The sequence below is a fragment of the Scophthalmus maximus genome, chromosome 3, assembly GCF_022379125.1.
Source record: "Scophthalmus maximus strain ysfricsl-2021 chromosome 3, ASM2237912v1, whole genome shotgun sequence".
Taxonomy (NCBI): domain Eukaryota; kingdom Metazoa; phylum Chordata; class Actinopteri; order Pleuronectiformes; family Scophthalmidae; genus Scophthalmus; species Scophthalmus maximus.
The window spans coordinates 9,321,771-9,335,920 of record NC_061517.1 but is presented as its reverse complement, the minus strand read 5'-3'; the positions used below and the strand labels follow the sequence as shown (position 1 = coordinate 9,335,920).

At 46.1% G+C, this 14,150-nt stretch overlaps 1 protein-coding gene across 1 annotated transcript; it reads right to left on the bottom strand.

The window, feature by feature from the left end:
• Window positions 1-246: 246 nt before the first annotated feature.
• On the bottom strand, window positions 247-14,110 carry LOC118317347 (NUAK family SNF1-like kinase 1). The gene is made up of 7 exons (XM_035645962.2): window positions 13,481-14,110; window positions 8,814-8,934; window positions 7,412-7,563; window positions 5,756-5,821; window positions 4,255-4,374; window positions 3,148-3,280; window positions 247-2,987 (listed from the first exon to the last, which is right to left on the bottom strand). The coding sequence occupies exons 1-7, from the start codon at window positions 13,808-13,810 to the stop codon at window positions 1,822-1,824; spliced, it is 2,088 nt and encodes a 695-aa protein (XP_035501855.1). The 5' UTR covers window positions 13,811-14,110; the 3' UTR covers window positions 247-1,821.
• Window positions 14,111-14,150: the final 40 nt, after the last annotated feature.

Sequence of the window (14,150 nt, the reverse complement as noted above, 5' to 3'; positions counted from 1 at the left end):
AATGTGACCTGAAGTGAAGTGAGTTCACAAAATATTTCCACACTCTGCTGAGTGTTTTAATGAACACAGTCTGCAGGGTAAACACAGCTCTGTGTTTATGGAGACATGGGACTCTGGAAGTTAATTTGACAGATGAACCTTTTGTCTTTCATAAGAAAAATTCTGTGTATTGTTTCGTGCTCGGAGCCAGAAAGATTAAAAAAACAAAGCAAACAAACAAAAAAAAATAATAAACCATTAGGAAAGTGTTAAGATTCACATAATTTATTGGCTTTTCAAAAAAAAAAGGAAAAAAAGGAAAAAATGAACACAAAAGGAACAGAGTTGTTTTCTTGTAGTCTTAAAATTACAGGTTTGTAATAATTGCATACATCTACTGTGTTAACGTAGCCACAGCCGCGTTGGTGGGGTCACGGTAGAAAACGAGTCATCCACCTGCAATTGAAACTTTGCCTGTTGGTGCAAAGGAGCAAATTGTGCACAATATAATATATAAATATACTCAATAACAAAGTGAAATAGGTAACACTGTGCTTCAACCGCTCCTACTGAATATTTATAGGCAGTATAAAGGAGTTTAGTGGTACTTGTTTAAATACCAGAGCGCACCTGCGATGGGTGCACGCTTGTGTTGTGGCCTGTTTCAAAGTTTATCCAGCCACTGCTCCTACAGTGGCAGTTTCACACACAATTGCTGATCACACAATGTTACACTGACTTCATGGATATCACATGACTGTCAGCCGAACATAGCCAAGTTATATTAGACAACACAATGGATGTAGTGGTTGTAATAACAGTGGCATTAAGCAATATAGGCAATAACCATTTGCGTTTGTTTTTTTTGTCTCTCTTGCATGGCATACGCTTTAGTGATGATTGGATCTTTACATTCTTTAAAAAATGTAAATGATTTTCATCTGCATTATGGGAACTGTAAATATTCCATTTCCTCACTTGGAGAGAATAAAGCGGCAGGATATAAACATTTGACGAATGGTTTATTCAAACACTCAAATGTACCTGTGCGCAGATATAAGTGTCTGTGAAGAGCGACTCTAACTCCTCTTGTGGGCACCTATCAGTGGTGCCTGGTGTACACACAGATGATGAATGACAATATCAGATATAATTGTTCACATGTACTATACGTTGAGAAACAATTAAAATGTCCTGATACTGTATCTGCAAACTACTGCATCTCAGTGAGTTTAAAACTAGTTATTAAATGTTTACGTGGTGCTCACAAATGCTAAACAGGGTAAAGTGTTAGTTAGATGTTAGAAATATCACAACAATATAGTTGAGCAGGATTTCTGCTCACAATAGAGCTGTCTACAGACCGACACATTGATTCACATATTCAAGCTGGCACTTAGTTTTTGTTATACTTCTCATTAGCTCAGAGCTAACTTGACCAGATTACAGCATCCAGATTCAGATTTCCAAGGCTCCTCTGAACCCAGATCTGCTCTAAAATCTAAAAAGAGGATTTGCTGTGCAGGTGTGGTTTAGAGCAAGTTCATGACACAGGCTGTCATTCTGTTCATTCTGCCACATTCAGGTGCCACCTCTGCAGTTCAGCTGCTATCGGTTCCCTATTGAATGTCGCTTAATGTCTTGTAACTCTCTGCATTGCCTGTACGGCTTATTTCATCATTCAATATTAAAAAAAATTTGCCAAGAAATGGTGCTTTGCATTGGCAGGAAAAGGATCAGGTGAGTTCACGTACTCAAGATGCAACCTTCATGTAAGAGTTCATTAAGTCTTTTGGCAGGCAATGATTGTCACAGAAGAAGAACTATGTTCTTCAGCTCATGTCAGCATTTCCTTCTGTCCTCTGTCTTCACCGACCCCGTCGGCCTCAGCTGCTCCAGGTCCTCCTCAGAGCTGCAGGCGCTGTGCTGCGTCCCCCGGGAGAAAACCCTGCGACGTGACTGGGTGCTGAGGTCCAGCAAGTCAAAGGAATCAGAGGAGAAGAGGCTGTCCTCGCTCACCACACTGGAGGGGCGGCTACGACGGCCCTCGGCGCCCCCTGCGGCGTGGAGGAGCTGCTGCAGCGCCTCGGGGAACGTCGCGGGGGCTGCAGAGGGCGATGAGTGGTGGTCATCAGGAAGGTCCAGACTGCGAGAGAACTTGCCGTTACGTTTCAGAATACCCTTCCTCCTTCTTACTGCCTCTGTGCGCATGGTGGGACTATCATCTGCTGCTGGGAGACAACTGTGCTGTTTGAAGGAGCACAAATCACCTGCTTCGCTCTCTTTAACTCCTGCCCCAGAGCCCCTGCTCTCTGAGGAAGAGCCATAACTCGACTCCCCTCCATACAAGTTCTTCAGTATCCCCTTCTTGGGCATTTTAGATGAGGGCTGACTGAATGTTGAGGGGGGCGGCAGGCTGGTTGAGAGGACTTCAGCATGTGTTCGACAAGGCTGGGGAGAAGTGATATATAATTGGGAGGGAGAGTTTTCTTTAGGGGGGCTGTGAAAGACTGAGTCAAAACTCCTCTGGGGTTTCAGAATACCTTTGGGCTTCTTCCTTTCAATAGTGGAAGTGGAGGAAACCCCAACAGTGGAGGCAGCTGTTGCACAAACACCACCACATGCTCCCTGTGCAGTCTGGGGAATTGCATTCTCCTTGCGTGACTTCCTGAGGCTTGAAATTCCCCCACGGGCCCTTCCTCCTCCACGGTCACTCTTCAGAGGTAAGCTGAAGTAACAGGGGTGATTAGAGCGCTGAGTTGGACAGGAGGAGTCTGAGGACGGGCACCCTGGGTCAACATTCATGTTGCTGGCAGCGGCGACCCGATTCTGCCAGTCGATGTAGCGAGCCAGCAGGGGGGAGGGACACTCTTGGTGCGGAGATGAAGGGCAGTCACACACACTCTCTTCATAACCCCAGTTCACCCACCAGTGGTTGGCTACATCCTCTATCGTGGCTCTCTCATCCACACGCACTGTCAACAGCCAGTCGATAAGGGCGCAGGCGTCTGGAGGAACAGAGTCAACAGCTATTTACAGCAGCCGACCGGACCGACACAAAGTATTTCACAGGATACTAGTCAGAAGGACACACTAGGCAATCACACCGGACACTTCTGGTAAACAGAAGTGTGAATATAATGTTGGTGGACATTGACAAAAGTTTACCTGAGGGGGGGTTGGGTCTGTGATAGCGACCCTGGCTTATCTGCTCGGTGAGCGTGGTGTGACTGGCCCCATCGAATGGCATGCTGCTGTACACCAGGGCGTAGAGCAACACCCCCAGCGCCCAGCAGTCCACCTGGCATGCAAAAACATACATGATGAAGAATATGCCATGCACATAACTCACAAAAGTCATGAGATGGTACATGGTGTGATGTAATTTTAGTCACATTTCCTAATATATATATTAAAAATAAATATTAGATTTTGCCTGTCCCATTTACCGTGGTTCATCTGCAGCATATTCAAGATCTTCAAACCACACATATAAATATTCATTGTTTTATTTATTTATTTCTTTATTTTCACATGCAGGACATGAGGGCCTGACTTTATTTTTAGTAGATCTAATCACACACTTGGCCTTCGGAACATGCATGTGGCATTCAGACTGCATGAAGGTGATGCGTTTGAATGCCATGTCAAATTACTTGTCACAACTGGGGGGGGGGGGGGTTCTTTTGAAAAAAAAAAGCAGTCTTTATTGCTGAAAATCACAAAACTGAATTCAAGCGTCATCGTTTTTTCATATTTTCATATCCCCACCCAGGAGAAACCCTTTGCTTCAACATGTCCACTCCCCATGTCCAGACAGCGTACATCAATACAAATGGAAGTGAAGGGCAAGGTGTATGCAGATTGGTTTGTTTTGGGGTCTAAAGCTTAGATTAAATAAAAATGGATGTAGTCACCAGCTAAGTGTATTCTACCAAAATGACCAGCAGAGGGCAACTACCCTCGTGAAAATGACCCTATTTCTCACTTGATTTATAACGTCAGTAAACGTTTTCCTCAGGAGTTCATTGGCTCAATCTCTAGTGTCAGGTCTTATTTAATACAGCATAATGTTCATTTTGTAAGTTATGGTGCCATTTAGGACCAATCCCATAAATCCAAACTCGAGGCTTCAAAACAGCAGTTCACAAACGTCACCGTGGGTTGCCACTTGATCTGAAGCTGGCTCTAGCTTGATTTACAGAACCTGCATGTTTCAACTTTACGGAACAACCTCATAATATTTGAAACCAGTGATGTGAGCGTGTGACCCACCTCTGGGCCCTGGTACGGCAGTCCCTTCACTATCTCCGGAGCAGCGTACAGTGGACTTCCACAGTAGGTCTGCAGCAGACTGCCCCTCTGGAAATGATTGGAGAGGCCGAAGTCAGCCAGCTGCAGAACAAGAGAGAAGACAGAGCATTGATCAATAAATTATGATTACATTCATTTTGGGTCCCGTGCTCCTGAGCCATTTTATGACCAGACAATTTGATCATTTCCTGGAACATAACACAAGTTTTCAATACAACTGATCTAAAGGTCATTTCTCATTCAAAAGCAAAACAAGTGTCGTTGTGTTCATATGTTTGCGTCGCCTGAACAGAAAGGGTTTGTGTGACAGTGATTCTCAGCCATTGATGAAAGACATAAACCACCCAACAGCTGTCACACACCTAACACTGAACCCCTTCATAAAAAATATTATTCACTCATTTGCTTCCACTCATCCTCTCGCAATGCAGATTCCCTTTTCACCGAGAACAAACTTTTATTCCTGAGGCAAAACTCCCCCTCCCACAGGAACTCGAAAAGCAATTCCTTTGAAAAGAGCCAAAAATAGGTGTGCTGAGCTTCCGCCAAAGTGAGTGTGATTCAGGGAAGAGAAAAGGGGCCAAAAACATCAGGCTGCACGTAACGGAACAATCACTCACTCGAGGACACCAGAGCCAAACACAGACATACCGGGGCTCCTCTCTATCTGGAGAGATTATTGGCATGTGCCGCAGCCCCCCTATCAGCCCCGCTGGTGTTAAAAATACCCAACGTGACAGCTTCATTTCCGTGGAGCAGAGGTCCAGAGAAACAGAGACCTCACAGAGGGAAGATGACACTGTGTATATAGAAGTCGGCTGACTGTTGATATTATTCCTGTTCAGACAGTGGCAACAATGATGTGTGGACGGAGCATGTGAGCGGTGCTGTTTACACAGCTTTACCTGCGTGCGTGCGTGCGTGCGTGCGTGCGTACTCCCTGCAAGTGTAAAATGGCCACCAGAGGAACATAATTTCAGTGCTTTGGCAAAGACATTCCTCAGTGATGGATGCTTGTATCAGACACTCTTTCTCCTAAACATACAAACGTATCCTGCACACGTGCCTGGAAACTGCACGGACTACGGTATGGAGCCTTTGGTTGATGAATGAAGAGCTGCTGAGAGGTCTGCACATTGTGCTTTCTTTCGATGGACGGCGAGCATACTTAAACCGAAACCCTCAGATTGGCACGATTGCCACTGGATTCCCTGAATTCCCCTTTAGCCATGCACAACTCCCATATAAGGAGAGGAATATCCAAATAAGGCAAAAATAAAAAAGACCCCTGGCTTCTTTTTATAAGACCTGGCACAATGTTTGTGCTGCTTCAATGTGCATGACTTAACGACACATTGAAATAACTGCGGGCAGAGAGTGTTCCAGTGTATGTTCTGAATGTGCACTTGGTTTGCATTTCATTTTGGAGCTGCCAAAATCTTCCTTTATCGACCATTCTTACCTTTACATTCAAATCTTGATCCAAAAGGATGTTCTCCAGTTTGAGGTCTCGATGCACCACACCGTTCTGCAAGAGAGCAGAGACACACGTGAGTTCCTGCGCCGCTCCTCCCTCCTGTCAGATGTTTTTCTCTCCGCCTGCAAACATCAGACGCAAGTCTGAAGTTTACGATATAAAACCCGCCAGTGGTGCAGAGAGCATTTGTCTTTCATTTATTATTTTATGATCATTGTGCCTCACGTTGCAGGGCCGTGAGTTTAACACACCAAAGAGTTTTGAAAGAGGTTTTCAGGCTGTTTAATCATCATCATCAGACATTAGGAAGAGCTTTGATGGGGTTAATTTGTCTGTTTAGATGGGATTTCAACCCGTGATGTCATTAAGCACCTGGGAGCCAACGTGAGGCCCCAGAGTGGTGACCTCTGTGGACCCTATAGTGAGGAACGGCCATGCAATGGGGGGAAACATCTGTTGCAGGATCAAGTGTTTCAATCATATAGAGAAGGCAGTTAATCATAAAAAGAGACAATGCTGCTATATAAGCGTGGCCGCCCAGGAAGTCATGTGACGCAGAGAATATTTGAACACTCCAGACGGTTTATCTGAAAGCTTCTGGCTAATGAGCCAGAAGAGCCCCCTTTCTTTCATTAATTACATCCTCTTCAAAGCGCTTACTGCAAGTGAAGGAAATGACCCATGACCTCAGCGTGTGTCTGTGTTTGTGTGTTTGTGTGTGTGTGTGTGTGTGTGTGAGTCTGTGTATGCAAGGTAGAGATAAGGATAACAAAAAAAACTATGTTGCTGACCAGATTTTATCCCTGCTATTTTTAGGATAGCAGAAGAAGAAAAAACAGAAGGAAAGTCAACAAATGACTGAATTATTTCCATTCTTCCCTTGAAGCCGTAATAATCCCTCCATGTGTCCTGCATACCTCAGAGGCACATTCAATAATTCATTCATGCCGCAACATTCACATCTATTTTGGGAAAATATTTGCGGGCACAAAAAAGCGGGCACAGAATCCATCTCCCTGCCTAACACGGTTACAAAGCAGCAGGAGCTGATCTCTAAATTGAATGCGAGCGGTTCATGAAGAAAACCAACCATGCTAAAATTAGAATGATACGAAAACAAACACCTTTCTGTCAAGTCCAAACTCAGCTGACTGAAGGGCACAGATCCTCACTTCTGCTGCACTGCGGTATAATGCACGACTGGTGTCGATAGGATTTTTGTGTATTAACTTGATAATTCCTGTCAGATTTTATGTACACACCAATAACAAAGAAAACAAAGAAGAACGTGTTCCTTTGCCAGGGCTCACAATAACGTGGAGGGAGGGCGGGAGCTCATTTGAGCAACGTGTCAGTTAAACGTGTCAGTGTGTGACTGTCAAAAACAATCAAGGCTTAATGCGCTCTTAACCCAGAGGGATCTGAAAACTCGAGTCAAGTTTTTCTGCTGTATTAGGATTAGGATTTAGTGGATTTAGCGATGGCGTATTTGCTTGTGCACAGTTGAATACCGCAGCGTGCAAATCAACACGTGCCTACATGTTGTTTCCCAATTTATGCTGAATGCCTGTGGTGCATTTTCTCAGAATGCGTTTGTGTGTGTGTGTGTGTGTGTGTGTGTGTGTGTGTGTGAGTAAGAACCTTGTGGCAGTAGTGGACAGCAGACGCGATTTGTCTGAAGATGCTTCTGGCTTCTGTCTCTGGCAGTCTCCTCCTCTCCTGGATGTAATCGTACAGCTCTCCTCTGCTGGCATACTCCATCACTATCACGATCTTATCCCGGCTCTCGAACACTGCACAGGAACGCAGGACACATTCACAACACGGCCTAATGAACATTACGCAGGTATATGAGCGTCAAAAGACACCTCGACATTTTCTGCATCTGTTGCAACAGAGACAGACAGAAGCTCGATAAGTGTTGAGCAGAGTAGTCGATGTCTCCCTGGATCTGCTAAATGGAGTTGGTAAACTGACTTTTTTTTTTTTTAACCAAAGTCTTCAAATCTACTGTTTTTAATTACTACATTCTTTTCATCTGAATCTATTTAAACCAGGAAGGAACCAGAGATCACGCACACTGTTGGTCCTTTGTGCGCGTTTTCCATGACGTAACACTCTTACCTGATTAAGTTTTACTGCCCGAAAACAGTGTAATTGAGTAAAGTGAGTACAAGTGACCAGAAAGTGTGCAGGACTGCCGGTTCCCCCGTGAGCGACATTGCCTCAGAAATAATACGATATGCGCTCATATATACATCTCGTTCTCACATAGGGGCATTAAGCCTAATCTTTACAGGATGAAATTCAACAATGGATACTCAATATTAGAGGCTTTCAGAGGATTTGGCTGGTGATACTCAAATCCCATGAAAAGACCAAGCACAACAATATGTTAGAATTTCTCTCAATACTGTTTTTAAAGACAGAAAATGCTTCACAAATACATTTTACAAATAAATTATTTGGAAGGCAAATCTCTAAATCTTAAAGTAGCTGGGCACCGCAGACTTTAGCGAGCACTACTCACGCAGGACTATTTTCAGCTCAAGATTCGGTGAACATTTTCGGCTGTTTACATGGGATCAACCCAAAATAAACTACAGTGCGGTCCAAAAGTTGTGGTTCATTTCAAGGGGGTTTATCGCACGAAGGAAGAAGCTATATCAGGATTTGGACACATGCTTTTTAGTCAGATTAATTGATTGTTGGTTTTAATCTTCAAATGGGACTTGTTGACGGTAAAATAAAAAATATTTCCAGCATCATCTCTTCTGGACATTATTTGGCAACACATAACTAAACACTCTGTTTGTGTGTGTGTGTGTGTGTGTGTGTGTGTGTGTGTGTGTGTGTGTGTGTGTGTGTGTGTGTGTGTGTGTGTGTGTGTGTGTGTGTGTGTGTGTGTGTGTGTGTGTGTGTGATAAAGGAGTATGACACCCACTTTGATTTCATAGCAGCCCTGATCTGTTGTTATTACCAAAATGTAAATCAACCCTGCCTTCATTTTGACTCTGCAATGTGTGAGTGTTTGCACGGTTACCCTCGTAGACGCGTACGATGTGGGCGTGTCTGAGCGAGGAGGTGATCTCGATCTCCCTCTGGATGTGGATTTTGTCCAGGTCGTCTGTGATGCGCTCCTTGCTGATCGACTTGATTGCCACCTGTGACGGAACACACGCTATTGAGTCGATAATACATGTCGCATGAAGCTTGACGTTCAAAGCACACATCGTTTGATCACTGAGGTGATTTAGTGTGGACAGTCAACCACTTGGAGAGACAGAAACAAAACTAATCCTTCTGGGAGAAGCCGTCATCCACAGCACGATAACAGCATACTTGTTGATTTCACAGATCTATTGCCATAAACAAAGATTCCTCCGCAAACCGACCAATTTACTGATTTTCCTCTTCACTTCAACTCAAGTCATTCGAAAGAGCTGATAAATGCAGTTGGTGGATCACTTGAATCGACATGCGTGGAAACAAAGACATACATAGTGTTGATGCAGTTACTTTCACACAGACACACACATACACGCATATGAAATCTCTGGGTATTAGAGGTGATTATGTGGGTTTTAAAGGCTGGATGGTGAGAGCAGGTCTCCTGTGATCTGAGCTCGCTCAGAGGCAGAAGGTTGACAGCTGCACTGTTCACACTCTGCTTCATTAATCCTGGGCACTTACTGTACCCCGAGGTAACCCTCAACCACCGAACCCACACATGGACACACACACACACACACACACACACACACACACACACACACACACACACACACACACACACACACACACACACACACACACACACACACACACACACACACACACACACACACACACACACACACACACACACACACACACACACACACACACACACACACACAGGCAGGATAGACCAGGGTGGCCTCTCTAGAAAGAGTACATACTAAAAAAAGAGAGGACAACAAAGGAGTAAGAGATGTGAAGTGAGACGGTGAGTCTATAGGACTAGTTTGCGAGGTCGACATCCTCGGATAGCACTGGTCCCACTGCTGTATGAGTCTGTCCCCTACAGAGTCTCTACGGGCGAGCAGGCTTCTCCCTCGGGTCACAGCTTCAGAATGCTCAGCTGCTGGGAAAAAAGACAACGTCTAGGAGACATTGGAAGTCACAATTCACACGCTCCATTGGCTGCAACAGTTATGCAACACAGGGCAAACACACTCCAGTGAACTCTCAGGTCTGGCCTGACCTTCTGCTACTGATGAGGTGCTATCTTTTTTTTTGAAAGGATTCTATCTTTGCTATATTGTATATATCCTTTATTTAACCAGGAAGGTCCCGCTGAGTATCCCATTTTTAAACATGCCAAGAGAGGGAAACGATTCTATGAGGATACTTTTTCCCCACGTCCCCAGACCGGTGTGGCTACACTCTGTCAGGCAAGAGGTAGATGGGTACTGGGTCAGAGTTAATGGGCAACTCATTTTCAGTGGCTGTCAGCTAAAACGGCACAAGAGATATTATCATGTGGATGTGTGCATGCTTGTTAATGTTTTCTGACCCAATTACATCCTGGCTGGGGCAGCAATGTGAGGAAGGGAAGGGGCGAACATGAAATAAAGTGAAGGGGTAAAGGGGGAGGATGTACGAGGCATCTAGCAGTATCGGCGAAAGTGACTTAAGTGTGTTAAAGTGTGCAGAAAGTAAAAAGGCACTCTGAGCCTTGAGTTACCTCCTCGGACTTGGCGTCTTAGTCCGATCAGCAGAGCGCAGAGAGGAGAGTCACACTCAGAGCATTTTTCCTTAAAAGGGGCACGTGTGAAGAGGAAGTGTGGGTATGTGTGATTCCACCCTTTGTGCACACAACTATGCAGCGTATGCGTCATTTCCAAGTGTGACCCGTAAAGTATCCGTCGCACTAACAATGTCTTATTGTCCATCCAAATAATGTGCTCCGTGTGAGATATCGGCCTTAAACACCAAACTGCAACGGGACACGCGGGAAACACAAGCAGCAACGAGGGCGAGTCATGCGGACGTGATGAGTGCAGGAGAAGGACACACTGTGAATGTCATGGAACAGGCGGTGTTTTGCACTGCTACAGTATGTAATGATAATAATGAGTCTTAATCTCAACAAGACGAAGTGGAACTTTTTTTCTCTCTGTGTAGTTATCGCGGTCGTCCCTGGATGAGCCTTTCCCCACATGGACAAATCTTGACGCTGACGACTTTGTGGGTATGTCAGCATTGGTGACATTTAAAAGGTGCGGGTTGTCAGTTTTTTTGGTCAGAGCCAGGCTAGCTGTTTCCCCCTGTTTGTAGTCTTGAGCTATAAGGTAACCAGCCGCTGGCTGAAACAGCATCAAGTTTGTTGGTATTAGTCCATTTGCAATCCACCATCATCAACACACGGCGCATTTTTCTATTTACTGGTTACGGAGTCTTGGGGCTCTGCGTGTGTGTGTGAGTTTGTGTGTGTGCAGCTGGATGGTGAGGTCAAGGGTCCCTTTGGCAAGAAGCCCATGTAATCCTGCTGCTAAATCTCTCACAGATGCAGCAGGGATCTCCAGCGATGCTCAGACTTCAAGGATGTGTACGTTTGGGTCTGTGCTTGTGTGCATGTGTGCACTAATTTGGCTGTGGGAATAAATCTGACAGGAAGTGGGCGAGCGGCTGCTCGTCACCCCAAGACCCCATTGTGACTTCACATACCCACAAAAAGTGGGCAGCGTCAAGATTTGTCCACATGGGGAAAGGCTCAACCAGGGAGCAACCGCGATAACTACAAAGAGAAAAAAATGGCAAAATCCTGCCAATGACCGCAAGTGTAAAAATGTCAATTTGTGGTTTCATGGGGATTTATATCCTCGGCTGGGTGCAAACGATTAGCTGGACTCCAGCAAGTTGCTGCTTGCAGCCAAGAAATAGTTCAGCACATACTGTATTACCCCCTGTAAAACAAAAAGTTATTTTTCACACTTACGTTTTTGCATGAGTTTGAACAAACTATGTACAATAAATAATAAAAATAATAAGCTTTTAAGCTTTATGGGGCCAGTGAAAACTCCTTGAAAATGGCAGGACTTGCATTTCTGAAAGCAGCTTAAGAAGTTTCTTTCCAAATGGCGCAACACAAGTTAATAGCTATGGATACCATGAAAACTTTTACATCCCAAAAACTACAATGCACAAAAAAAAACAACTTAATCTTGTTTTTTTCTTCAGTCCAAGAGACGAGTCAGGCTCCCAGCCAGTGGAAGTGACCTACAGTACAGATTAGTGACCCAGCGTACCCAACACCCAGTATCTTTTCCTTCCATTTCTTCCTGTTCATTAGTCGTGTTCGCTTTCTGCAGCAATGCACAATGGGCCCAGTTTACAGGGACAACCTTAAATAAGCTCTTTAAGCCAAAACATCTCCTCTTTTTCTCCTCTCCCACCTCTTCTAACCCCCCCACCCCCCCCACCCCCCCCCCCCCCCCCCCCCCCCCCCCCCACACACACACACACTCAAACAACAGCCCCCTGGTCTTGTTTCCAAAAATAATGTCCGTTTTGTTTCAAAGAATCCTTGGTATGTGCTGGCCACTGACTCAAGGAATTCAGTAAAAGAAAATTCCACACACACACACACACACACACACACACACACACACACACACACACACACACACACACACACACACACACACACACACACACACACACACACACACACACACACACACACACACACACACACACACACACACTACAGATTTAATTCTCTGCATGCTCTCCCATCCGTCTCCAACCTGTTGTTTGTCTTTCAGGCCCACTCTCTGTCCTCTGGACGACTCACAGTCAGAGCGAAAGAGGATTTGTGCCATTCGGATTTGTGTGTGTTTGTTTACTAAAAAGGAAGAGAGGGGGAATTTGAGGCCGACGGGGTCCCTGTCTGTTTGTGCTCAGATCAGAGCAGAGTGAGGTGATTAAAGCCTGACTGTAGACTTAAACCCACAATTATTCAAACTAAGTATTCTGGCACCATATCCTGTACCCTGGATATTCACAATGTGAAATTCAACAGCAACAGATCGTTTTGTCTGCCTTCAGTGTGCACGTTTGCGGGTGTGTTTCAGTGGGTTGCTGGCAAGGGGGCTCAGACTCTCCTCTCCTTGGAGGAGACCTATTGTTGTAATTTCATCCCCTTGTTCAAGTGCTGAGTGAGTCAGACCAAAGGAATCTCTGCCTGGCAGCACTGGAAGAAGCATGAGCTGGGTTCAGCATCGGCCCATGAGCTCACCCACAAACACACAAACACAAACACAAGCACACACGCACACACACACACACACTTATGCAGACTCACACACACACACACACGCACACACACAGAAACACAAGCACAAGCGCACACGCACACACACGCACACTTATGCAGACTCACACACATGCCGCCCAGGAGCTCAGCTCCACCTCCAAATGAATATTTAATAACCTATGAGCAGCATTCTTGGAACAGCAACACACACACACACACACACACAGAGAGAAGATAAAGCATCAACAGCACAACGTTATCTCTAACAACTTCTTGACTGGTCATCAGAGCAGCAGAGGAGGTTAAGAGGTCATGTATGTAGGTTGAACACTTGGGATGAGAACACACAGCATCCTTAGTTTAAAATAACATCCAACATCATATTCCACCAGCAACACATGACTCACCGTCCTCAGACTCGTTCTCTCCACCGCCCTCTTCACTTTGCCGTAGGTGCCCTTCCCCAGGGTCTCCATCACCTCGTAGCGGTGTTTCAGGTTGTGTTTGTGCTGGTGCTTCTTCACCTCCATGGGCGCCGTGGCCGTCATTGCCCGGCCCAGCGGCCCCGTCTCTGGGCTTCTCTGCACCCGCTCCGCGCTGCAGGCGCGCCGGCGGTCCAGCCTCGGAGACTCCCCGCCGGCTCGGTGGCCTCTGGATGCCGCGTCCTGCAGACAGCCGAGCTCGGAGCGGTCGCCGGAGTTCATTGCGCCTCTGCTGTCCGCCTCGCGTCTGCCCATCCTATCTGCGCACTGTGCGCACCTGTCAGGCGCGGGCACTGGACGCCCGGACAGCGTTCAACTCCGAACGGGCGCTGCTGATGCGAGTGTCGGCGGGGGACAAGTTGCCCATGTGGGGCGTTATGAGTGGCACAAAGTGATCTAGCGTCTCGCCCCCAGAAGACCCATCCCATCCGTCTGAGCTGCGGCGCTGTTCTATTCTTCCTCTACTCCGAGTCCCGGCAACAGGAGCGATGGGAACCACATGGTCCGGGGCGCAGGGTGGAGCCTGCTCGTGCCGGGGCCGCGTCACACTCACTTGGGATCATTTTGGGTTTTCCGGCTCTTCGCACCGGAGAGG